This window comes from Topomyia yanbarensis, unplaced genomic scaffold, assembly GCF_030247195.1.
Source record: "Topomyia yanbarensis strain Yona2022 unplaced genomic scaffold, ASM3024719v1 HiC_scaffold_76, whole genome shotgun sequence".
Lineage (NCBI taxonomy): Eukaryota > Metazoa > Arthropoda > Insecta > Diptera > Culicidae > Topomyia > Topomyia yanbarensis.
Window position 1 is genome coordinate 9,651 of NW_026684002.1, and position 27,440 is coordinate 37,090.

General features: G+C 41.1%; 1 protein-coding gene across 1 annotated transcript; it reads right to left on the reverse strand.

Annotated features, from left to right (window-relative positions):
- LOC131696126 (proclotting enzyme-like) lies at nt 1-26,060 on the reverse strand. Its single transcript, XM_058984671.1, has 5 exons — nt 26,025-26,060; nt 25,704-25,931; nt 24,330-24,493; nt 24,095-24,271; nt 1-940 (listed from the first exon to the last, which is right to left on the reverse strand). Exons 1-5 carry the CDS (start codon nt 26,050-26,052, stop codon nt 761-763), a joined length of 777 nt encoding a protein of 258 aa, XP_058840654.1. The 5' UTR covers nt 26,053-26,060; the 3' UTR covers nt 1-760.
- Between the last annotated feature and the right edge of the window lie 1,380 nt (nt 26,061-27,440).

Genomic DNA, 27,440 nt, shown 5'->3' on the forward strand with positions numbered 1-27,440 from the left:
ATCAAGTACTTCTGATTGAATAATTATTCGATTGGTAGCTATTGCTGTTACTCAGTGTTTAAAGGCTTACCCGGTTCATTTGTTGCATAATACGATCCCAATCCTTCTTTTATATAGCGCTCCATAATCTAGAACGTAAGCAACGTGTATTTACTAAAACAAAATGGCGTTATATTTGTGTTTCAAAGTGTTTTAGCAGACATGCCTAAAGACCAACAATCTCTAAGCACACGATAAATTGGCAAACTCAACTGTTGAACCGATCTAATACAAATTTTCATCCATTAATCTCAGTTGCTTCTTTGTAGCAGTAGCTTTGTCGAACCAGCGTTGCAAGTACTGGGTACGTGGTAGTATGCTCTATCTTTCTTATGTGGTTTTCGTTTGAGGCGAAACTGAGTCAGTTCCTAACCCCAACTGCTGTCAAAATGTATGAACTGACAGCGGTTGGGGTTAGAACCTGACTCAGTTTCAGGTTCAAGCGAAATCGCCATTAGATGAAATATCGTTTCAAGTTGCTGCTTTGGACTGACACTGGCAGGTTCATAATACACGTCTTATGTTTTTTCGACAACACGACTGTTTAAAATATATTCTCATATCTGTCACATTTTTCTTCTCTATCTCATACATCACAAAAAAAAAGTTTTTTTGAAGCATGCCAACAACCAAACGGTAGCACTTTGATGTGATTGTTACAATTCGGTTCGCCCGCTCAGGGCTATGCGCTGTGATATAGAACAAAAAAATCTACCATCTCTCACTGGCACCAACAGGCGTCCTTGCTGTTGCTTCTGGCCCAGCTAACGAATTTGGTAACTCGGGCGTAAACTCCGGGGTAATTGCGCTGGGCACACTCATTTCCCCAGGAGACAACGCCAATGATCTCGTACCTTCCCGTGGCAGAATCGATTAACTGGAGTGGTCCACCACTGTCGCCCTGTACCGGATGAAATGAAATAATGGAATAATTTTCCTAACAAATTATGTTATAAATCAGGTCTCATAGGTATTTATTTAGTTAATGGGCGAGAGAGAAAGCTATGAGCACAGATACCTCTGTAAATGAAGATAACAGTGTTTTCCAATAGCTTTTGTTAAATCTATATAAAAATATACCAGTATATTCTGAACATTTTACGAGTTCTGCTGATTGATTTTCAGACGATGTAGAAAAACTCTCGACAAACATATGATTAGGGTTCAAAAGCCAGCTGTCAAAATTCACTTTGAGGGAAAATTCCGGACGAACCGTTACTCGCCCAGCACATCCGTTGGTAGCACACTATAGAGAAAAGTTTTCTCTTTCGATGACTATTAAGTATTATGGTTGGGTTGTTCATATTTTCTCCAGAATTTCTCCTCAAAGTCAATTTTGACAGTTGGCTTTTGAGCCCTAATCATATGTTTGTTGAGAACTGCTTTTTTCGCTTTCAGCGATGACCGATCTTCGTGGCCTGCTCTGTTGCAGAGCATCAAAATAGCAATAAAACAAAAGAAGTATCGGCGAAAGACATTGTTTTAATAGCCCTTTATTGCTATAATCTGACCAGCAGCGAGATTCTACTACTTTTCGTCACTATCGTCATTCGATTATTATGATAGGCCCGATTTCGTTTTTTGGTGAGATCCCTTACGAAATTATTTCGCGATGAATACAGGGTAATCTAGCCCTCAGTGGATCAATGCAATTAATATGTAAATATCGCGAAAATAAATTTTCTACCTGATATGAGTGACAAAATATTTTGATGATTCTTTTTTATGCAGGTTCATAGATTGTACCTAAAAATTTATAAAGGACAAAGGATGCAAATAGAACATTTTAGCTATGAATGAAAATACACATGTCAAATAGTTGGAACTGTGAGCTGATCACTCAGAACAAGACATAAGAATTCTCATTCAATGATTTTGGCATAATATGAGCAGTGCAGTTTTTTATCGCCACGAATAATGATAATTACTTCTCGTTACAATATAATAAACCGAAAACAGAGTTTCTCCTAACTGCAGTACATAGGCGAAAATATGTCTTTTTCGCGAAAATAAACAAAAGCATCGAAACGCCCGCTCCATTTACAAAAAAAAACGAAAAATGCGATGGAACCAGTGGCGTAGTAAGAAAATTTTTCGGGGGGGGATATGAATTTTTTTTTGTATATATATGAAAAAATGTTCAAAAACATTCTGAGCAGGAAAAAAATGTTCAAAAACCAACAACTCAGGGAACGGGTTTGGGTAGTCAAGGTAGGAAAGCTAGCTGTTGGTATAGAATAAATGCTCTTTCCCTACGAGGGCAATCTGGGCGGTAAACTTCAGACTGTCTAATTTACTGAGCCCTTCAGTTCCCTTGTGCCATTCGTTGAGCTTCCAACTGGTTCGCGAACTACTCGGTCTAGTGTCCGACGATAGATCTAGCCTACTCCAACGAAAAGTTCCCCGGCGAGAGAAGTTCGAGCCAACCAGCCAGGTGCTGCGATCAGTTCGGCGATTCCGGTAGAGTAGGGCATCCGGTTTGATGGAGCCCCGGCGTAACTGGTGGTGTATCGTCGCGGTCTACGCGGTCTCGTTCCCGGCGGTGAATTTGACTGTAAGCTGACGGAGAGGTCCCAGACGAAAGAAGTTCTCTCGATACTGATTCCTATTTGGTTTCAGTACCACAACTTCTTGAGCCCTTTGACTCTGTAACCGGTGCCATTTAGCACCGCAACTCCTTTAAGCCATTTAGTTCTCTTCTTGGGCCATTTAGCACTATTTCCTTGATGGTCCATTCAGTCCTCGATTTGTTCGCGAACAACTCGGTCTAGTCCCCGACGATGGACCAGACCTACTCCGACAGAGAATTCCACGGCGAGAGAAGTTCTCCCAAGATCGAGCTAAAGCTAGTTCGGCGTTTCTGGTGAAGCAGGGTATCCGATGCACTGGTGCGCCGATGACTCGCGACTAGTGGTGTCTCGTCGCTGTCTACTCAGTCTAGTCCCCAGCGGTGAATCTAGCTTACGCTAACGGAGAGTTCCCTGGCCAAAAAAGTTTTCCCAATATCGATTCTTCTTTGGTTTTTGCTATTTTTCTATCAGAACAACCGGTGGGGTGCCGTGGTCGGTCTGGCGAATCCGCATGGAGCGTGACGTCCGGTTCGCTGGTGTTTCGACGACTCATACTCGCTGCTCTGTTGCAGTCTATTCGACCAGTCCTCGGCGTGGATCTAGCTTATACGTGCGGAGAGTTCCCTGGCGGTGATTGCTCTCCCGAAACCGTTGTTCGATGTCCATTCCGCTGTAAGACGGTCATGATATACATCAGTGGTTCTCAACCTTTTTCGTACCACGGACCCCTTAGATATCACACTGGGTTGCTGCGGACCCCCACAGATAAACATCAATTTTGTATGCTATCAATATGTTATTTTCAATTTGTTATATTTTTCTTCGCGGACTCCCAGCAATGGTTGAGAATCACTTATCTACATCATAACTCTGTTTACTGCGTTACACGTCTCTACGTCGCTTGTCATTCAGTAGGCTACATTATCCGGGTTGATGTCCGGTCCTCCCGTTTTAAGTAGCTCCCTGCACGTCACTTCAAACCTCGGACATTCAAAGACTCTCCTCGGACATTTAAAGACTTCAAACGTCGGACATTCAAAGACACTCCAGGCACAGTGTTGACGTTGCGTACACACACCGATGAAGATACTCCTTAAGCAGCCGTGGCTCGGTAGGAGCTGTTTCAGGTGGAAGGTCATCTCACCGTGCTTTCTATTGACCCACGTCGACAGGTTTAGATGAGTCGGTAGGTCCACTTTCCTTTCTCCGTATTATCCCATTCTTGCTGGTACGTCGCCATCGAATCGATTCTCATCATCTTCCTCAAGTTTCTGACGTTTCATTGATTGTAGCACTTTATATCCTCCGTCAGGGTAATGCAGATGGGGATCATCTCGGCGTCAAGGCATACTGCCTCCGATACGCAATCGCAACTCGTACGATAAGCAATCGAAGCGTCCTGTTCAGCTTTTCGCGGTTTCACTTGGTTTTCAGCGCCCAAGCAGGAGCCCCATATCGCAGTATCGATGACGAAACATTAGACAAAGACCCGACATTTGACATGGTTGTTTATGCTCAATCTGTCGTCGATTATCACTCCCAATTGCTTCAGTGCACGCTTCGATGCATTCACATGCCCTTCGATGGTGATCTGTATCCGCTGAACCGCTTTGTAGTTGCTGTCCAACAACAAATCCGTCTTGTAGTGAGCTATTTGCAGCTTGACCCGTTCATCCAGCTCTCGATCGCATCTATTGTCTCCGTCATCGACACCTCCATTTCTTCAAGTGTCTCGCCGTTATTGACACATCGTCCACGAAACCAACGATTTTCAACGAGTTCTATCGAAACACTTTTATTTTTTAATACGAGTTTTTCGTGAGAACCACAAAATGACTTTCGTTGGCTTATTACGAAACAGCTTCATTCAGCAAACGAGTCGTTCGCTGTTATATACGAATATCTTTATAATATTTACGAACACCATTCGTCAAACCGTCCACGTCAAAAGAGCAATATGGAGCTATTGTTGGTATTCGTCAGATAATTGTTGTTGTCTGACTATTTAGTAGTCGTATCCGTGTCCGCCAGTTGCAGGAAGATTTTCTGAACCTCTTTCGCTTCCAGTTGATTCAGAATCTGGAGCAGTACAGCATCAGTTGAGCCGTCGCGAACTGCTCGTTGATTTTGTATGAATAATTTTGAGTTTTTCTCTACCGGAGCAATATCGGCGCTGTCAAATATCGATCCTAAAAGATCGAATGCGACCAACGAAATCGTTTGTAATATACATAAACGTTTATTAAAATAAACAAAACATTTCATTTCATTCTCGAAAAATAATGTCGTTATCAACGATAACATTCGTGCAGTGTACATTAAATGTGTAAAATGAAATGAACAAAACTTACTATTTACAATGCTAGAAAATACTTAGTTGCAGAAAACGACGAATGAATTCGTGCATTGCATGATTCATTATATTCACGAAATTATATTATCAGTGCATCGTACATCCCATTCCAAAGTGTTGGGCAGAGAACGGAGCCCTGAGTAGCGTCCGCTGCGACACGCATTGCCTTCTGCCCTTTTGTTCAGCTGGTACATCTACTCTGGAAGTAGCTCTTCAGGATCTGGCTCATTCTTTTATGCCACGCTGCGGCATTGGTCTATTCGAGGCTGGATGGCCCTGTGACTTCCCTGACTTTGGCAGCAACATCAGTTTCTGCACCTTCCTCATTTCGGGGATTACCATCATCTAAAGACTTCAGCAGTAGCATCCTGAACATGTCCGGATATGCCAGGATCGCAGCTTTCAGCGCCACGGTTGGTATTCCATCCGGACCGGGAGGTTTCTTTGATTTTAGTCACATCGACACGTCTTTGAGCTCGTCGTTAGTCACTTGCCACTCGACTGTGTTACCTCCTTCTTCTTCGCCGTACGGTGTCGGTGACCAGGTAGTTGAATCGTGATTCGGGAAGAGACCCTCAACGATTATCTTTAGCTTACACGGGCATATTTCAGCTGGTGTCGACGGACCCTCGTCTTCGTCATGATGACTCAGTACGCGTCCCCCAAGGATTGGCGTTTATTTCTCAGCACAACTACTTATGGCAATTGGCTTGCTAAGCTTCATCTTCCGTTTTAAAGAGTCCCTACCTTCTAGATATGTCGCTTGCACTCCTTTCTCACTCTCCATCTTGCGCGCTGAGTCCGCCTTATGGCTCTAAGACAAGCAGCGTGTAACGTACTGAGTAACCAGTAAGCTGCACGCCGTCTACTGCATCGCCCTAGTTTTCGTGACATTGTAACGTCACAAGCCGTCACAATCCTTCTTGTTAGCCGTATCAACGTACTTGATTCCCTTGTTCGCCGAAGTAACTCAACAAAGAGGTTTTCGTTAAAGGCTTTCGTCTTCCACTTTAGCTTGTCGCCCGTCCTTCTTCGTGCTGCAGCAGGGTTCCATTGGCCGATGCGATAGCGAATCGCCTGGTGGTATCTATGGAGATACTTCTCTTACACTCTCCATTCCATGTTCGCCGTCAGTCAAGGACTACAAATTGTGACGAAATTTCTCTCGGTACCGATATCCATTTCGTGAACCATTAAACTCCTAGCTCCTCGCTTCGCCGCGATCTACTCGTTATAGTCCTTGGCGGTTGAGCTAGCCTCCACAACGTGCCGACAGGTAGGTGTCGAGTCTGCAGCCAATTTTCACTACAAGGAAATATTTTCACAAAATAACTTTTGCAAAGGAAACTTTGAGAGTTTCATTTAAAATATTAGGCATTTTTTTATTTAACATATTCAATTTTTTCAAATTTCTCCAAAATATTTCGGGGGGGGGGGGGGGGGGTTTCGTCCCCAAACCCCCCCCCCCGCTACTACGCCACTGGATGGAACGAGCGTTTTATAACGTACCTTACTCTTGCTGTCCCTGCATAAAGTAGAAATAACAAGCGATGATGAAAGTACCTGCTCGTTCTTCAGCATAATACAAAATATTGTAATTTCTATTCAGAGAAGAACATGAAATCAGATGAAAAGAATAGATTTGTCTAGATGTTTTCATGTCAAGGGGCGATTTTTAATATTCCGGCTTGTTCGTCTACAGAAGGGAGAATTCCAATGCCTATTCAATTCAATGCCCAAAATTGTATGGTAATGTAGCCAGATATACCATGGCCCTGGTATGAGACAATAAGATATTCTTACATGTTTCAAAGTTTTTTTTCATTACTTATTTTTTAGCTCATACAAAAGTGAAACAACGCAGCCGTCTTTGAAAATTCCAACAACAATAATTTATTTATTTAGCTATTCATCTATTATTTAGCTTACTGGCAGGTTGGATGAGGATCCTTCGTGAATAATTTTTTGTGTGTCAAATTGCAACACCCTATTCTTAATCTACAAGGAATTGTGGATTATTTTCTCGATTTACGTAAAGATGAACTCCAAGCAGTTACAGTACTTTTGTTCATTATAAGGTTGAGTATTTAAACATTCCTTTTGCCATAAACGCATAACCTGGGATTTCATCAAACCGTTCACATAATAAGAGGGTAATTGATTAAAAGGCTATATAGCATGCTGCGACTTCAAAAATTGAAAATTTGCATATTCTGAAAGTACACACTTTTGGAAATATCGGTATGAAATTTCTTCCAGATTGGAGCACTAGATTTCAAACTACAGCCGTTTACAGCACGCTTGTTCTATGCACGAATGAATTTAACACAAAACTTTGAAAGCGATTAACTTGGCATGGAGTTCCTTGAACGGTGAACGTGATATCTCAAAACACCTACTTTACCGATTTTCATAATTATGATTTCAAATTCTTCGTATTTACATTCTCGTGCATTCAGGTTCATTTTTCATCCAAAAATTTTCGCTTTGTTTAAAATTTTGAACACTATAAAACTTCATGTTTTTTTAAGAAAAAAAAAATCAATGGAAAATCGACCCGTTCAAATACACAATACTTTTTTCTTCAATATTGTTTTACATTTTTGAAATCAGTTGAGCGTTCACTTGGGAGAGGGTTCAACACAAACCTCTGCGAAAAAAAAGTGCGCTTCGTGGCAATGGTCGTAACTACGAAAAATTTTAATACAGCTTGTTTTAATTTTCTTCAATAGTACTACAACCAGGCTCCATTTTGCTCATCTTTGCAACAAAGAGATAGAGAAATGTTTTACCCTCTATAACATGAGTTTTATTTTAGTGCACATTTTTTGCCTAGTAACCAGAGGTGGGAAAATACCGGTTGAGTACCGGTACGGTAAACCAAATTTTCACAAGTGTTTATGTTTCCTTTACATTGTGTGCGGTCTTACCGTTGGTTGTTTCAACGAGACACGAAAACCAAACCGAGTTTCGTTTACACAGCACCGCGGTTTGGTTTTGATTTTCGTTTACCGGTGCACGAGTATGGGAAGGAAACACGAGAATAACGAAACCAAACATCGGTTGTGTTGTGGTTGTGTATTCGGGTTGATGTTTATCGGCTAAGCTAGTGCTGCTAGTATTTTTATTACGAATTATAAACAAATTTCTTTCGGGTATAATATAAGGTATCTTCTGTTCAAATAAAATAAATTCGTTGTCATAAATGGCATTCCTTAACTCAATATTGCGACATTTTCATAATGATTTATCATCAGGAAGTTTGCAATATGAGTATGTTTGGTATAGGAAATTCCCCAAAAATCGAAAGTAAAAGGAAATTTAATAGTCTCCCCTATTTTTATATCTAAGATAGCAGATCAAAATTTAAGATGGCGGTATATTCAAGATATTCTGTCATCTAGAATCATGCGACATGGAAATTTTTAATATAGGAAATATGTTAAAAGATCGCAAATTGATGCCTGCCGTCATTTAAAATATGATATGGCGAGCTATATTCAATACTACTGGCATTTAATAACGTTTTAATGGTAAAAATCCTGAAACAAGGGTATTTTTGGTATCAAAAAGTTGTCTAGAGATTTAAAATTGTTATTCGTCGCCTATTTGCATCCCAATATGGTGTTATTTTCACGACGATTTAGTATTTAAAAGCATGCATATTTAAATAGGAATATAATTCCAAGGAAACGAAACTTGAATTGTGTCGTAAATTAGAAATTCAAAATGGTGGAATTATATTAAAAATTATGGCCTAGCATGGTTACAGTATGGACCAATATCCAGATTAATGATTGAAGGACGTTTTATATGTTTTGTTGTAATGAGACGGACAATTTCGTAATTGATTACAATGTGAATATTTTTTTCAGATTAATGTTCGCGCAATTTTTTTTTTAAATTTGATTGTTCTGCAGTAGATTTGTATACACACATCGACTGATATCGCCGGAAATATTTATTCCTTAAAGAAACTTAGTTTCCAACGGCGGCTTATTAAAGTATTTTTGCTATTCGTTAGTTGGTTGCTGTTCTCAATAAATTAAGTTTTTTTTAGTAATTGAATAATTGAGTGGTAGTTTTCTCTTAACTCGAATGTTCGCGACCAAACCTTCTAGAGGACCTCCATAATATGTCAAAGCGATGTGCAGTAACAGCAACAATAATCGAAATATGTTTACCAGTAATCAGTAAATAAGGACCTAATCGTTTAACAGTGAGTTTCCCCCACTTGCGTCTGAGTTGCTTACCATATGTGAATAACACACACATACACGCAATTGCCTCTGTGCAAGGATATATGTATCAATTCGATGCGCCATACAGTAATAATAAGGATATATGTATACGCAGGCCCGACGAGAGGGGGGGGGGGGGGTCAGGGGGGGCAACTACCCTGGGGCCCGGGTCTGTTTTGGGGGCCCGCGTTTTTAAATGAATTTAATTTATTTTAATATAATTGTTGAAGTTTTTTGTTTCTGTTGGCACTGCAAATATACCACAATCAACTACGTTCCAGTCGCTCCAATGGTTTTCTGAAGTACGTGAACGTAACCTTGTTAGATTCATTTAACAGTGCAATTGAACCATTCTTGTTTCATTTATCGCAAGTGTTTTTAAAAGTGTTCAAAAAAATGGTTAAATACGCACAGTACAGTATGAAGTTGTATACAATTTAACATATTCTTAGCTGTTACTAATAAAACTTTCATATTTTCGGAATGGGATGATGATGATGATGGTCTCACCTCATACCCCTACAAAGGTGTGAGCTGGACGATTTATCTAATAGATAATTGATATTTTTACACATGACTAAACCAGTGAACAAAACAAATACGGACTGGTTAACAGTTCAGACATATATTTTCCTTCAAAAGACCGCAACCAGATAGGCTTCAAATATTTCGCAAACAACCAGAGTCCATCAAGCAAATTTCCATCCCGGGAAGATGCTTGATGGCATCGGGAATTGAACCCAATATCCGCAATTTTCAACAATAACAAGCAAGACTCCTCCCGCCTGACCAAGATATCGCTACTACCACATACAAAGATGGAAAGTATCGAGTATGGTGGCAGTGCAGAGCCTAGCCGATTTATATCATCAAGATCAGACCTCAAACTAATCTACCACTAACCATTAACCCAAGGCAGTCAAGAGAAACTCCCAACTGGGAATATTCTAGATTGATCGGGTTGACGAATAGATGACGAAAATCAATGTATGAAGCCATTTTGAAAACTAAGATAGCGAATTCCAGTTAAGATATCTGTATAACCTGAAATATTGACATTTTCGAAATAAAATAATCATAGAATAGATATAGATATAGTGATTTGTGATGCGGATGATATGATTATAGAAAATTTTATAAACCAGAAGGCCCCCAAAAGGGCATCGCTCATTTATTCGTCAAACCCGCCTAAAAATACCCTCATAGCTTATACAGAAATTGTTCGAAATAGCTCCAAGCTACCATTTCTATCATCTACTCTTCAAGCACGTTTCAAAAATTCCCAAATGTTTAGGGTTATCGAGATTATTGTTCAATCGGACGTCTCCATCCTGGATTTCAAAAAGGTACCAAATATCCATTTTCATCATGTACTTGTCAAGCCCGTTTCGGAAATACCAATTTTGTTAGGGTTATCGATAATGTCGCTCAACCAATGCGTTTTAGTAAGAATGTAAAGCGAACTTTTTTTACAATCTAAATCCCAAAAAAACGAACACTTTTTTTACGAACTAATTCAATTTACGAACCCTTGGCTTGGTTCGTAAATGGAGGTTCCAGTGTACACATTTGATGAAGAAAAATATGGGAATTTAGCGCAAGTGTAACAACTGATTCCAAAACCGATTTTACCATGTTCAGAAACCGATAAAGAAAATTCGTTCAGGTCATAGTGACAACTGCAATAGCTGAATCCAGTATCTCAAAATCAACAGTATGTACCAACAACAAGAAACAAGGCAGCATCAGTGGTGCGAAATTGCACATTTAGTTGCTTATTTCTGATAAATTGCTGAAACAATATTCAGTTTCAACGCTTCCCTCATTCATTCACTTCTAAACTAACTGAAATTTTATGAAGAATCGAATGGTTGACTGCAGAGGAAATATTTCATTCACAAACCAAAGCATTTATTTGTTATTATGTGGACAGTTTGAAGGCAGAAGTTCTTTTACATTTTCGAGCATAACTGAACTGCGTAATCCATATCTGGTGCTCTTTTGCTTGATAATCCCTCTCAGAGCTATCATAGAAACAAGATTCAGTTTGCTCCTGAAACCGAACATATGCGAACATGAATGCGTTGTACCGAAAAATCGAAGGACGAGGGAAACAAACCAAACATTCGATTCATCGCGGCGGGCATGAATTGAATCTTGTTTCTCCTTTAAGTTCACGCATGGATGTCAATTTTTCTAAGCTCAGATTCTGGGCAGCATTAACGATGGTAGCATTAACGTGCGTCAAGGGAGCATGAACGATGGAAATATGGACTGTATGGCAACGCCGCAAAAAAGGATTCCAATTGCAATGGCAAGTAGGACGTAAGCCATTCTGATGGGCCAGCCACAAATATTCCTTTATTAATTTCATTTTTTCCATGTATTACATGTTTAAAATACTGACGACTCTGTCAAGCTAACGCATTGAATCATGTCAAATAAACAATTTAAAAAAATAGTTTAATTGAAACGGTTACATCCGTATAATTTCTCTAATCGATATTGAAATAAGAAGTCATACATGGTAGGGCCCGCGAGTACTTCAAACCCTGGGGCCCGGCGCGGCTCTCGACGGCCCTGTGTATACGTAATGCGACTATATGCTCGAGATTATTCGAGAATCGCCTAACCAGCACAACCAGACATGGATTAGATTTCATTGATACGACTATTGGCGATATAAATACAACAGACCTCTTTGAATGAATGTGAAGCTATTGATTTCAAAAAATTTAATGGATTTTTTGTTTTTGTTATTTCATTGACTTCGCTGATTTCATTGTTTTCATTAATTTCAGTTTAAACATTTCGACATTAACGTCAATTTATATGCTCTAGACAATTTCGCTGAATCAAATATATTTACATTTCTCGCATCTTTCCATGCAATTATTCGCCAACGGTAACGGTTTTTAGTTTAGTGTACGCCATCTTGTTTTTCAGCATTGAAACAAACATCAAATGTTGAACTGTTAACAACTGCTCAGAACCAGCTATTTCGATATGGCCCCATCGACTCTCAACAACTAATTGAACTCAATTCAGTTGTCTATTCGGCAGCACTGCATACGAATTTACTGCTTCTTCTTTTAACCGCAGCACCGTGTATAGAAAAAACCAGGTTCGGTTTTCTAAAGCCGAACCGAAACCGCTCCTAAAAATACATCAACACGAGTAGAAACTCGTGCACACATATAAGCGGTGCTGAGTGACTCGGTTTGGTTTTAGAAACTGAGACCCGGTGGAGGTTTTGACTTCGTTTACCGTGTAAATGAAATCAAAACCGAATACGATGTGTATCACTCGTTTACACGTGTTGAGATTTTGACAACCGTACCGGTGAATATACGTACCGGTTGGTTTTCTTACCCACCTCTGCTAGTAACCAAGAGAACAGAGAGAAACCACATTCTCTCATTGCTGAATCCTCTAGCTTGTGACAGAGCAAACCTTTATGAGATGCTCTGTTATTACCTCATCATAGTCTGGTGGAGCAACGGAAATAAATTGCTCAGTTAGCAGATGAGCATAAAATATTTTCCTCTTTACCCCCAAGGGAACCAAATTTAGTTTACTTCGAATCGAGGTTTGAATATTGCACTCTGCTTTCATGATAAGTATAAATCCATATTTAACATTCTGGGAATAGTAAAGATGTTTGAATTCTGCAACTGTTTGTGCGTATGTGTTTTTTTATAGTAAAGTTAAAAAAGCTTCAAAAGCCTGGCCTGTAGTGTATTGGCACTGTGTGGGACTCACGACTCACGTTCGTGCCTAACCACTAAAAACATTCCTTTTTACGCCCTTCTTCCCCTCGGAACTACGTCATCGTATTACTTCGTGGGGAGGGGGGGGGGGGGGTTCGTTGCGCTTTCGTCGCACCTCTTTCTGCTGCTCTATCAGTCAGTGAGTCAGTGTTATCTGGGCTGGTGTCTATCCTGTTGATAGCATTTCGCTTCGCATTGAATCGAACCGTGGGCAATAAAAAAAACACGTGCTTCGTGTATCTCTTCAACGTCTATGCACTCCGTCCTGTAGCAGCCATGTTCAGACATTGACATGGTGTCAATCTGCGTTCTTCGTCGGACTTCTCTGGTGTCTCTGCTCCTATAGCACAGGCCGCTTTCAACGATATGGACCTGTAGGCGCTAGCCACCCTCATGCTCAACTAACAGAATGACTTGTTTCTTCCCGTCTTTACTGCTGGGAACCAGGTCGGACTACTGTTCCAGAGGATTGATGTTGATTCGCTTGCCACAACCAGTTGGATGACATTCACTGAAGACCTGGCTTTTTTTTAGCCTCGCTTGGTTCATGGAATGGCACGACCTATGAACTTTAATTTAACTCTCGTTTCCTCTTCTGCTTCTTGTCTCCATTACGTCACCGTTTAGTTCTCGTCCTGGTGGTGAGCCATGTTTCCGTGAGACATTCAGCTCCCGGCCTTATCACGATCCGCTTGGATAGTGCTCAACGGTGAACTCATCCTACTCCGACCAATAGTTCCCCGACGGAGGAATTTCCCCCGACACAGATACCCGCTTTCTTGAACTTTTCAGCTCCCTGCTTTACCGCTTATCCTATTCCGATTGAGAGTTCCCCGACAAGGGAATTTCTTTCGTTACCGGTGTTTGTTTCGTGAGCCAATTAGCTCCCCTTTTCGTCACTGTTCTGTCGGGTAGTTCCCGGCGCCGAATCTACCCTATCGTGAATTCCCCGGCGGTAGACCGCTCCCGATACCGATGTACGTTTCTGTGAGCCACTCGGTCTAGTCCCCGGCGGTGGACCTAGCCTATTCAACGGTCAGCCAGCAGGTGCTGAGGTCCATCCAGCGATTGCGGGTGGAGCGTAGCTTCCGGTTCACTGGCGCCCCAACGACCCACTTCTGGCTATTCTACGCGGTCTACTCGGTCTAATCCCCGGTGGTGGACCTAGCCTACTCACGAGCCACCCGGTAGAATGTCTAGGTCGCTTCGGCGAAGCCTGACGTTCGGTTCTCTGGCGCCCAGACGACCCGAGCCCTACTCAACTGGTCCCCGGCGGTGGACCCAGTCTACACCGTCGGTGAGTTTCCCGGTGGCGAAATTTCTTCCGAAACCCTATTTGTGGTTCCACTGCGGCGTTCTAACCAATGTCGTTACTTTGTTAGTACCTTCGTCACTTCCCTTGCAGCTCGGAGAGTATACTCGTAACAACTCTGTTGACAGCGTCCCAGATATGCTCATCGTGACACATCTCTTCGACGATATTGTCCACTGTTATATAAGGCATACCCCTTCGGACTTCTTCAACTCTGGGGCATTCGAAGACCACGTGTTCCGGTGTCTCTTGCACGTTCACACACTCCTGGCAAAGGGGTGACGAAGCGTGTCCAAACCGATGTAGGTATTTCCGGAAGCATCCATGCCCGGACAAAAACTGAGCCAGATGGAAGTTCACATGCTTCCTATGTACCCAAGTACACATACAGCCGGTAGGTCCATCTTCTATTCTCTGCGTTATCCCACTCTTGCTGACACTTAGCCAACGAGTCAACTCGAACCAGTCTCCTTGCATTACGTTCATTTCTCCGCTGGTAGCATTCTACGTCCTCAGCCAGAGTGATTCAGATGGGAATCATCCCGGCAATTGAAGCTTTGAGTTCAGCGCAGCAGCCGTGGCCGGTACGCCATATCTCAGTATTGAGGATGAGACACCCGCCAGGAGACGTCTCGTGCTGCCTCTTGCTACTCCGTGATTCGGCATGATCCTTGCAAATACGCTAGTTGTCCTCGCAGCCTTCTCACATACATAGTCGACATGGCTGATGTAATTCAACCGATCGTCAACCATCACACCCAGGTGCTTCAGTGCGCGCATCGATGGAATGGATTGTCCTCCGACGCTGATCTGGATACGCTGGATTTGGTTACGGTTGCTGACCAGCACTACTTCGGTCTTGTGGTGAGCCAGCTGCAACTTAACGTTAACCATCCAGGTTTCCACGATGCCTATTGTCTCTGCCATCAGCATCTCCACCTCCTCAATGGTCTCGCCCGTTATCGTCAGGACAACATCATCTGCAAAGCCGTCGATCTCCACTCCCCTGGGCAGTTCCAGTGCTAACACTCCGTTGTACATAATATTCCAGAGCGTTGGGCCGAGTATGGAGCCCTGAGGTACTCCCGCCGTGGCCCTAATCGACCTCTGCCCCATGTTCGTATCGTAGACCAGTACTCGGTTCTGAAAGTAACTTTTCAGAACCTTGCACTGATAGTCCGGAACCCGCATTCTATGCAACGCTACGGCGATGGCCCCCCAGCTAACACTGTTGAACGCGTTCTTCACTTTCCGGAACCCGAACTGTCTCTGCGATAGTCCGTTCTCATCCAGCAGGCATATAGACCGATACGATGCTGGATCTCCTGATGGTTTCCCTGGTTTTGGCAGCAACACCAGCTTCTGGATCTTCCATCTATCCGGGAAGTAGCCATCGTCCAGGTATTTCTGTAGGACTATCCTGAACATGTCCGGAAACGCCAGGATCGCTGTCTTCAGTGCCACGTTGGGGATACCATCCGGTCCGGGAGCTTTCTTCGCTTTCAGCCCTTTTACCACTATAAGGAGTTCGTCGTTGGAAACTCGATTGTCACCTGCATTTCCACCATCTGCATCAGCGTACGGTGTAGGCGTCCATGCGGTTGGGTCGTGCTTCCTTCCCTCCACAATAATTTTCAGTTTGTCGGCGTACATTTCGACTGGCGTCATTGGACTCTTGATCCTGGCCATAACGACACGGTAAGCATTGCCCCAGGAGTTAGCGTCTACTTCTCTGCACAGCTCCTTGTAGCAGGTGGACTTGCTTAGCACTATCTCACGTTTCCTGGCCGCCCGAAATGTTACCTTACACGCTTCTCTAACTGCCTCACATCTTGCTCTTTAAACGCTGGCTTTTAGGCAAGTAGCCCGGAGAATGCTTAGCCTTTCGTTCCACCAGTACGCCGGATATTATCTCATATTACCCAAAGTGTAAAATTGTTACTGTTTTAATTGCCGCAAGGTTCTACTGTATCGATTTTATTGGTTATTTTCGGCAAATTTGAGACTAAGAGAAAAGGAAGCAATGAAATTGAAAGACGGATAGTTATTCTAGAGCGAAAGAGTTTTGCACTTAAAACGGAAAACTAGCACTAGGCAGGCTCATCATTCTTTGCCTTCTGCTAAGTAGGAGTTGGGCGTTGCACCCAAGGCTACCGCATGGTCTATGGTAGAACATAACTCATCATCACGTTTTACCGCCGACGCTTTCGTTTCTCTTAGTCTCAAATTTGCCGAATATAACCAACAAAATCGATACAAGTATTGGTCTTACAAAGTGTTGTGTAGATCTACTGAATATACTTGGGTTTGAGTCCCCAGATTTGCCGAAAGCCCGTCTCCATTGACCGAAGGCCATGCAAGCTTTCTTTTCTGGAATCGATGTAAGCTGTCCAATTAAGTATTGAGTCAAGAATAATTCCAACGAACTTAGCTTGATCTGCGACAATAATTTCACAGTCAAAGAACTGCAACGGACGAGCTCCGGTTGTAATTCTTCGTTGCATGAAAAGCATCATTGATGTTTTATTTAGATTTACTGATAATCCAACATGAAGACACCATTGCTCAACAACACATCATATCAACAAGTGTGTTAATGAAAATACCAGTGATCATTAAATGATAATCATCGGCGAAACCGTATGTCGGAAACCAAGCTCATTAAGTTTCTTCAACAAGGAATCGGCGACGAGGTTCCATAGAAGTGGTTACATCACACCACCTTGATGACATCCGCAGACTCCCAGTTTTCTTATGTCTACTAGTTTTAACGATGACCACAGATGTCGGTTACTAAGCATTGCGTGTATCTGGTTCGTGATGCATTATATGACCTCGAGCTGCTTCCAAAATGGCTTCGAAAGACACGTTATCAAAAGCACCTTCAATATCGAGTAAAAATCTTAAACTTTATTGCTTATGTGAAAAAGCTTTTTCAATGTTGTAACAGGGTGGTAGTAGATTTCACCCGCTGATATGCATGTTGCATTGCATGCAGCGGGTGCTCGTACAAGCTAACATCTCGAATGTAGTGGTCGATTAAACGTTCCACTGATTGGGGAAAGAAGGAGGTCAGAGTGAACGGTCTAAAACTCTTTGCCTCCTTATAAGTGACGTTGCCACCTTTGGGAATGAATTTTCCAGTTATTTCCCGCCACGCTAATGGAATGTATCCTGTTGCAAGACTACAAATAAGAACCTTTTTCAAAGTATGCTTGAAGTGTATAATTCCATCTTTTCCCGAAGACTTATACGGAGCAAAACATTCAATCGCCCATTTGATAAATTCGGGCATCACAATACTATGAGCAAATGCCCAAGAATCAGAGCTACCTGAAAAGAACTAAAGGGCAGTCATCAGTGATGGCTTCGTACAGCCTGGAAAGTGTGTGTCAAAAAGAAAGCTGAGTACTATATCTTCGTCAGACAAGTATTCACCATTAGCAGTTCTAATCGAACTGACATGAAAAATTTTCGATTTCGAAAATAACTTGTTCAATCTGCTAGTCTCGTTGAGACATTTGTGCAGAGGCTTTCCCAACGACTTCGCTCAGAGGATCGAAGGGCATTTCTGTATGTTTTACGAGCCAACTTAAGGGTTTCCGACCCGTCTCTGCGTCTGCGATTCCAAGCTCTTGTACATAACATGAGTGAGTTGGTTTTATCTACAACCTCATCCAAGCCACGTGGAGATACCCCTTAAACCTAGTCCCCAAGCTCTCTTCGTAGAGATCCCAGTTCGTGAATTTGAGATTACGAAATATGACGATATCTAGTGAAACGCTTAAATGATCAAAGACTTATGATCAGATAACGCCGGTACGAGCGCGTTTGGTACGAGCCAGTTTGCCAACTCGTGCGTATTACCGTCAGAGTAGAGAGTTACATCCAACACCTCTTCTCTTCCAGCTCGTGCAAATGTTGGGCGGTTTCCTGCATTAAGAATGTGCAGATTTGTACTACTTAAGTATTCCATTAAATCGGTGCCTCTCAAATTGATATCTAAGCTGCCCCATATTATGTGGTGGGCATTTTCATCACTACCGATTATGAGGGGAAACCCATTTCAGACACATTTTGATACAACCCTTTTGAAATCATTAGAAGGTGATGGTTCATTATGCGGTAAATATGCCGAACAATAGACGTATTTCGTATCAACAGTGACCGTGACAGCACAAATATCGCGGTTTGTGAGGTCGGATATAAGACATGCATCAATAGCATTATTCGCAAGTATACATGCACGAGACATTTGTCGTGCCATTTTTGTTGAAAGCTACGAAGACGGGGTTAAATAGCTTTCCAACATAGAAGTTTCCTTTATGGAAATACGGTTCTTGAACCAAAGCTATGGAAGCTCTTCCTTCTTGCACAAGGCGGGACAGATTCATAGTTGTACGTTTATGCTGAAGATTAATTTGTGCTACTCTAACCATACTCGATTATAGCACTACACATCTCATCATCAGCACTTGTTGTACAGCAACTAGAAGATACCAAACACGTTGGCTTATAATCGCCTATAACAAACTCCGAAATGGGTATGTATTAGGGACATGACCATCATTTGAATCACACGATTTGCGAATAGCCAAACGTCCACTGTGTCAGAGAATTGCGTAACACAGCAAGGGTGAGACCCACGACACTCCATGCGAGACTGGCATATTTAGTACTGCCAGCCATTCAGTCCTCGGCCCAGTGGATCAATTCTTGGTTGAGAAACTTCAACCCGCCGGATGCCACACGGCCTCTAGGCCTGGGTACCTGGAAGAACATATGATGCCTTTCCTCAAGGAACAAAATTGCTTGGATTTGGCTTCTTGCCTTTACAAAAGACGATGGAGTGGAATGTTCGGAACAGCGTCCAGGTGGTGCCCAAAAACATAAACCCTCCCAGCTCGCCAGAAAATATCGGGTAATCGTCATGCAGACCCTCAAGAGGACGTGAAAGACAGTTGCCAGCGAGATGCAGTTCAAGGCAAACTGGAGTCCTGCGGCAAGGAGAGCGACCAAAGAGCCTATGCAAAACTTGATGGAAGGAGTCAAACGAAAGGCCCGGCAATTCACATCAACTAACAAGAAGCTTGAGTGAATATTTTTTCGTTTGTGTGAGGGGAGCTTTCAAAAGAAATGTGATTTGATTCTTCAATAAAAAGTTTGACCGATTTACATACATTCTTGTTTGATCAACCCTTGATCGAACACCATTTAAGCAATTCACAGGATGTTGCGATAATATCGTGTTCACTAGAGTGCCCAGAAAAATAATGAATTTTTGAAAACTCAATCGGCCTACCCCTGAGTCGATTTCTAGTCCCACCAGGATTTCTTGCTTTAAATTTGAAGCAAATCGGACATGTTTAGCTACCGGACCAACGCGCCTAAAGTTTTTCAACAATTTACATGGAGAAAACACACTAACTCACATTTATGTGGCACTGTATGCATCGAATTATCACTGTAAGTGAAAATAATAAATATAAATTAATTGTCAACAACTTTGTCGAAGACTGCTAGTCCATCCAGCTGTGTTAAAAGAAGTTATTAAACTTTTAACGAAGCAGTGGCGTAGCCAGAAATTTGGTTTGGAGGGGGTTTTGATGGAAATCGCAAATTTTTTGAAAAAATGCTAAAATTTAATATGAGTTTGATAAATTATTGAAAACTCAAAAACATAAGTAGTCTAACAGATGTCATTCCAGTCTACAAACAAGAAGGATCAACATAGAACAGTTTTCAAACCTCTATAGATTATTTTCTTGTATAATATGTCAATGAAGTCAAAAATTGCGATCTTTTAAAGTGGGATAAATGATCTAAAAAATTTTCAACGTTCAAGATCACCTAATATAATAATTCTTGACTTTGAAGGTTTGACAACTTCGGGAAGTTATCAACATAAAACAGCGCCTGCTTTGATATAGAAATTTTAGTGATTAACTCTCATAGAGGTAATTATGGTGAATTAATTTTTCAAAAATATTAAGAGACATGGTGCCTTCAGCAAAGTTTTTGATAATGTCATTTCAAACAATTTTGTTGAAAATATAAAGGCTACATGAATTCAACATATAGGGATTTAAATGGACTGGGCCTGCTATATTTCTTCTTAGTGATGAAAAATTTAGGTGAAAACTATTTTTTTCTGCGCTACGGATAAAATTGTTTGAAACAATCATTGCGAGTTGAGAACACAAAACCTATAACTAAATTAAGGATGGATGGAACTGAAACTTGCGTTTCGACTTCATCTCATCAGAATTTGACACTAACTTGGTGGGCGGACTAAACTTGCGCCGAATTGATGCTAGCTCCTGAAAATGGAATCGCTCTTTGTTTTTTTGAGTCCTTTTAATATCTGGGAATTATTTGTTTTATATCCAATTCCCTTATTTTTTTGTAAGCTTCAAAGGCACCTTGAACGCAATGTGAATTTATTATTTAATTACTGCAGAAGAGATTTATCAAATACAGTAATTTCAAAATAGCTTGTTGTAAAGGTTTTCTACTACTATATTTCGATACTCTGAATATGTGGGATATTTATGTCTTTGACAAAGTTGTTTGAAATAGCACTTTCGAAAACTTTGCTGGAGACAAGTCTCGACCCAAATTTGGTTGAAGAGTAATTCTTGTCTATAATTACTTCTAGGAGGATTAACCGTCAAAATTATTCTATCAGCAGATGAACAGTTTTGCGTTTTGAAATTCTTCAATGTTACTTAACATCGAAATTTGGCAGTTTCGAATGAATGTGATCGTGACCGTTAAAAATTTATCGAGCATTAATTTTACTTTTCTTCAATAGTCAACCTCACAACTTGCAGTACTAGTACGTAGCACACCAAATTTTAGTACGCCATTCATTGCATCCTGCTAAGAGGCTATTCATATAGTTGATAATACAACAAAAATCCAATGCTCATAAAACCGATCCTGACCTGCTAGAGACAAAATTACATCAGCTTTTAACTAGTTTCTGAAATGTTATTCTTGTTGTTAACCATATTGAATTGTTGTCTAAACTCTACACAATCTAAAAAAATACATTATCAGCAAATGTTGAAATGTATGTAAGTTTTCGGTAAACAAGCTTATGTTTTATATGCAATCAACCTATTCAAATTTAGATTCCCATTCGAAAAATTGTCTCTAATCCATATTTTGAAGCATCTTTCCAAAATGGAGCTCATAATAATTCAGACAGTTATTTTATTTTACATTGAAGTAATTTGACAACTATGGGATTTTGGCTAAAAGATAAGTTACAAGATCCCCTTCCCATAATTTTCCAAAAGTTCTCATGACGCTTTAAACACAGTTCTCAATGTAGTGATCAGAGAATATTTTTCCAAAAATATTTTGTGGAATATTAAATTAAATTCGTCAGCATCAATTTTTTTTTCAATCCAATTAATTTTGGTTTGGGGGGGGTTTTAACCCCCAAAACCCCCCCTGGCTACGCCACTGTAACGAAGTGATGTCTGAGGCAGTTTTACATGGGGCCTAGCAGTGCATGGTTGTGTATCAATACTCGACTCCCACCAACTATATATTTTTGTGAGTTTAGCTCAATAGTATGTTCAGAAGAATTATAGTAAGTAACACGAGTCATGTTTTGGTTACAAAATTTTAGTTCCACCTGTTACCGCATAGAGGGCGCCAACACTAACTTTTCATAGAAGTGAGATAGAATATCGAGATGTTCAAAAGAATTATGCAAAACTCCTGTTATACAACTTTGTGGAAGACACTTAATCTCTATCTCTTTTCGTTGAAAAGTTAGTGTTGGCGCCCTCTGCGCGGTAAAAGGTGGAACTAAAATTTGCAAACCAAAACATGACTCGTATTACTTACTATAATTCTTCTGAACATTATATTAACCTAAACCTCATGATTATTTCACAAAAATGTTTAGTTCGTGTGAATCGAGTACTGATACCATGCACTGCTAGGCCCCATGCAAAACTGCCTCAGACATCACTTCGTTAAAAGTTTAATAACTTCTTTCAACACAGCTGGATTGACTAGCAGTCTTCGGCAAAGTTGTTGATAAGTACTTTATATTTCTTATTTTCACTTACAGTGATAATTCGATGCATACAGTGCCACCTAACGGCGAAAATGAGAGTTAGTGGGTTTTCTCCATGTAAATTGTCGAACAATCCCATACAAACTTCAGGCACGTTGGTCCGGTAGCTATCCTTGTCCGATTTGCTTCAAATTTGAAACAAATACTCCTGGTGGGACTATGAATCGACTCAGGCATGGGCCGATAGGGGTCATTTTTTCCTGTCACTCTAGTGTTCATCCTTCATTAGTTGCTTGTTACGGTCAAAATGGCCGAGTATGAGATATCACTTGTAGCCTAGGCTGACCACTGACAACTCGATTAGATCTACGTACAAGTTGCGAGAGTGGTATGGGTTTATTTAAAAAACAATTACGATGAGGATGAATGGGAATTATTACGTGAAGCATTCAAAATAGTAATAATCGACTAACTTTCGATGTGTCTCATATCCGTAACCAAGTTAGTTTTGCCAATTTGTCGTTGTTCACAAAATTGGCACTAATTGTTCGTGAAACAACAAAAAACACGAATCGTTCATTGGCAAAACGTTGCACCTTCCGAATAGCTTTCCAACGGAATTAATGGCAATCGAACTCGGCTCACAGGCTGCAAGTAATAGGTTCACAAAAAATAAACGCACTACATACTCGATTTAATCGCTTTACAATTCTCTGACCTGGCTCAAAATTGAAACTCTATAGGGTGATGAGCCTATTTTCACCATGTTTCTATTATCACCCTACCCATTTGAAGCGGTTGGTTGGAGCAGCGTCTGCCATCTTTGTTCAACGCATTAGCTCAAATGGCAGGGCGATAATTAGGGCACTCGTTCCGAGTTTTTGTTGCGCTCAAACACGAGCATTTCATCATTTTCAGGGCTTCTGTATCATTAGGGATTATCCATAAATGACGTAGCATTATATGGTGGAGGGGGGAGTTTTGTATTTTGTGATGATGTGTGACGATCGGGGGGTAGGGGGTCATGTCATGCTACGTAGCTGTATGAAAGGAGAATAACTAACATCGTTTTTATTTTTTTTAAATTTTACGGGGCAAGGGGGGGGGGGAGAATTACCGTCAAGCTACGTAATTAGCAGGGGGTATGCAGAGGTTTGTGACGAAATGCTACGATGGGGGAAGGGGGTGTTAAAAATCACTCAAAAATGCTACGTCATTTATGGATCGTCCCTTAGATTGGTTCTTAACAACGAACACAGCTGTTGATGCCAATTTATACGCTTTTCATCGACTGTAAGCCGAGTAATTAACGAGCTAGTGAGGTATCCTCCTTAATATGGTGAAATGGGCACTTTATCGTATAGGCTACTGATTATTATGATGCTGTGCAACAATATTTCGATGATTGGCATTACGGAACGCATTTAAATTCTTGCTTCGTTCCTAAGAACATTTATGAGGCCAAAAATGGCCCGAAAATGATTAAAAACTCGTGCTCAAGTGCAATAGAATTTCGTATCGAGATGCCAAGTTTCGCCGTACTATTAGCACCAATGCGTAGCACAAACATGTTAGACGCTGCTCTAACCAACGGCATAGAATGGGTAGTTTGAATAGAGTAGAAAAAGGTCTCTTTACCCTATCAGGCATAACTTTCAGTTCGTTGGATGTGTCTGTAGAAAGTCAGAGCATGGAATTTTTGTCAATTCATAGAATCAATCAAACTAATATTGTCCATTGGAGGTTGTTCCCCGTTAAATATTCTACTTACATAACACGAGTCCCGACCTCCGTCCAGGTACCCTGCGCACATCATTCGGTTGGTAATCTGAAATCGAAAATAACCGGTCCGTTTGCACTCCTGATTCGACAGAACGGGAACCGTAAGCTGCTGCAGCGTATCCGACAAACTGCCATTCGCAGTTCTGCCCCAACCAATGATTGTAGCCTGAAATAGAAGACAATTATCTGCCAGTTAGTGGAGTGTGGAATTTCTGCTACAAAACCTTTTCCCCCTGGTAGCTACTCGATCCGTTCGGCAGGCATATCGGCATCAATTCGGAACCAATTGAAACCGGCTCCTGTAAGCCGAGAAGGGCCACGTCGTTATTGTATCTTAGTCCTTGATAGCGGTTCAATTTAATTGTCGCAACGTGTCTTTGTACCATTTCTGGAATTATTTGAACAATTGCATTAGCCAGGAAATATTACAGTATTTTACTGGAAAATATAATGGCATAATTGCTTTGACTTAGGCATAAACTTGTGCCTGTATGGCACAATGATAGAAAACGGCAGTCCTAGTTGCTGCACCATGACAGCCAGAGAAAGAAAATACACTTCATGTGATAGGCATGCACAAGATACAGCGCGCTAAAATAAATAAATTTAAGAAGAGATATAGGTTTTTATATTCAATTAACATCTAACTACGGGCAGTATGTTAATAGAAACTGCAGAAAATGGAGATTTCCAGGCTTCGGCAATGTATTAACGCAGGAACTGTCAAAGCAAATGACCGATCGAAAGAGGTCCCAACCAAATTTAAAAAAACTTCCCCTGCCCTGCCTTTCTTTTTAGTCATGTTTTGATCCTAGCTAAAGTTTTTTCATCGGAAAAATGAGTAAAGTATTCTTGTAAGACTCAACTGACTCAGGGGTGCTTCAGCTTTCGCCAATCGCCGTGATTTAGTCGTAGCAAATTACCAAAATTTTGATCAATATTGAGTCAGATTGAGAAGTCCGAATTCCCGATTGACCGTGTCATTGACCTCAATGACTTTAGTGGATTCCTTTTAATATTTTTATTTCAACTTTTTGACACTGCTCCGTTCAGCCATATAAGAAAGTTTATCACTTATCCAACCCTTTTTATATCACACATTATTCTTTCTGATCAGCCACGTAGCCAACGGGGGACTAGGCGCCAAAGGAGCGCTAAAGAAAACATGTCCTAACGAATTTGTATCTCGTTCGATTTGAACGAAGTAATGAGAAATTTTTGAAGAAGACACCGGTCACCATGTTCAGTAGGCTTTCTTCATCTGCCCGAGTCAGCACGAAGTGAACGACAAAAACAATTCCTTTCGTATTGTGTGCCTCGTTGGGAGAACAACATGTTACTTCAATTCCTGCTGTGGTGATTTCTCGAGATGAGTGAGTCACAGAAGCAAAAAATGGTGCCCTAGCTAAATACGGAGGCTTCCGGTCTTTTGACATAAGAACGAGCATTCTTGTTGTGAAACAATAATTGCTGTTGCGGCACCTTTCCAAACAGCGCCAAAATAGGCCACCCTACTAATAAGTGTGAACAAAGATTGATGATGAAAACTTATCACTAATCCCAGTATACCGAAACCGAAACGAATTAATCATTCATACCTGGATTAGTACTCACGATGCTGGGCCTGCGCAGGAATACTTCGAAACCTTTTGGATCCGAACGTACCACACAATGGGCAGCCGTCAAAACGTAACGATCGTTAATCAAACTCCCTCCGCAAGTGAACACCCCCTTGTAGAAAAGTGATGCCATCCAAGGATAAGATCCGATATCGCTGTAATTGCCTCCTACTACACGCGAATTCGTTGAATCTAATCCACCACAAACTGAGACGTTGGTTGGCGCGGGTTCCAGCGAAACACAGCGAAGAATTATGAAAGTTAACTCTCGAAGAGCGTTGCATTTTATCATCAACTTACCACAATCGGAACAACCAATCCTGGACATACTTTCGCTCGCCGCAAAAGTTTCCGATTGCAAAGCTAGCGCCATTAGTTGACTCCAGAAGCTTACCACTAAACTCAATATAACTTTCACATCCATCGCCAGCAGCTACGACCGTTATCGTGTGCTTCCGTTCCTGCAGGCCCCAGCGGAATTAAGTTTGCTAACTTTTAATCACACGCTAAAGTGGTTCTGTATCTGAACGACAAAGATGCTGGATGGCAACTGGTGCAAAATTGGCTCATAAAACCTGGATACAGCCGTCGTGGCATAATGAAAAGTAATTTGATCCAGAGAAAGTACCTATGCTTCCTCTCGAACCAGTAACAGCAGCACTGGAAGCTGGAAGCTGCAACATAAACAAAAACTTTCCATCCATAAGGTAAAGGTCAGTTGATCCATTAATCAATAATAAGAAAAATTAATGTGCGTGAAAGGCAGGCTGGGCCAATACTAAAGTTCAGCTTTGCAGCGGCGTTGCATTGAGCTAAGCTTAGCTATTGTATGAACTGTTGGATATCGATTTGAGTGAAGCAATTCATGGAGCAATTATTAAATAATTAACCCAAGGGACTTTTATAAACAATTACTAAAACAAACAACAGCTAACATTGTTTACAAGTTACTAGTGACATTCATATCGTTATATGTCTGCCCTGATTTCACTTTGCACACAAAGTTGTTTGTTGTCAACCTGTTGCACGCTTACCACACTTCTAACCTAGTAACTACCAAAGACGAATAACCATAGAACTCAAAGCACCTAGGTTTATCCTGGTTCTGCCTAACTCCGCCTTTTGGCGGGTTGCTGAATATTTTTTATAAACTTTGCAAAACACGATGCTGTGTTGTCACTAGGGTTAGTCGCGGTTGTGGTAATTACCGCAACCGCGCGGTATTTACCGCACCCGCACCGCAAAAACTGCGGTGCGGTGAGACACTTTTTCCCGCGGATGCGGTGCGGAAAATTAACTTTTACCGCGCGGTATTACCGCAACCGCGCTTCAAAAAATAATTGATAAAGTCTGCTGTCTGCTTTAAAAAGTGAATTAAAACTCCGACTTTTACCATTTGAGAAAGGCGCAATTAGATTTATTTTCTGAACAAATGCTTAGCAAAATGTCATTATTAGGAACATCTTTCTATCAGAACGTTCGAGTTTTATTTATTACCCTACAATAGAGAAACATGATAAACATTTAATTGCTCTAATTTCCATAGACTTGACAATGATTTGAAAAGAAATCCGAATATAATCTGTTTTCGACTTATAGCTACTTGATTTTTTACACTTTGGTCATTCAAATATGATAAAACATACTGTTACTAAGAAATAAAATCTATAAGCTGTGTCCAATATAAATTGGCATCATTATTTTTCAAAGAAAAAA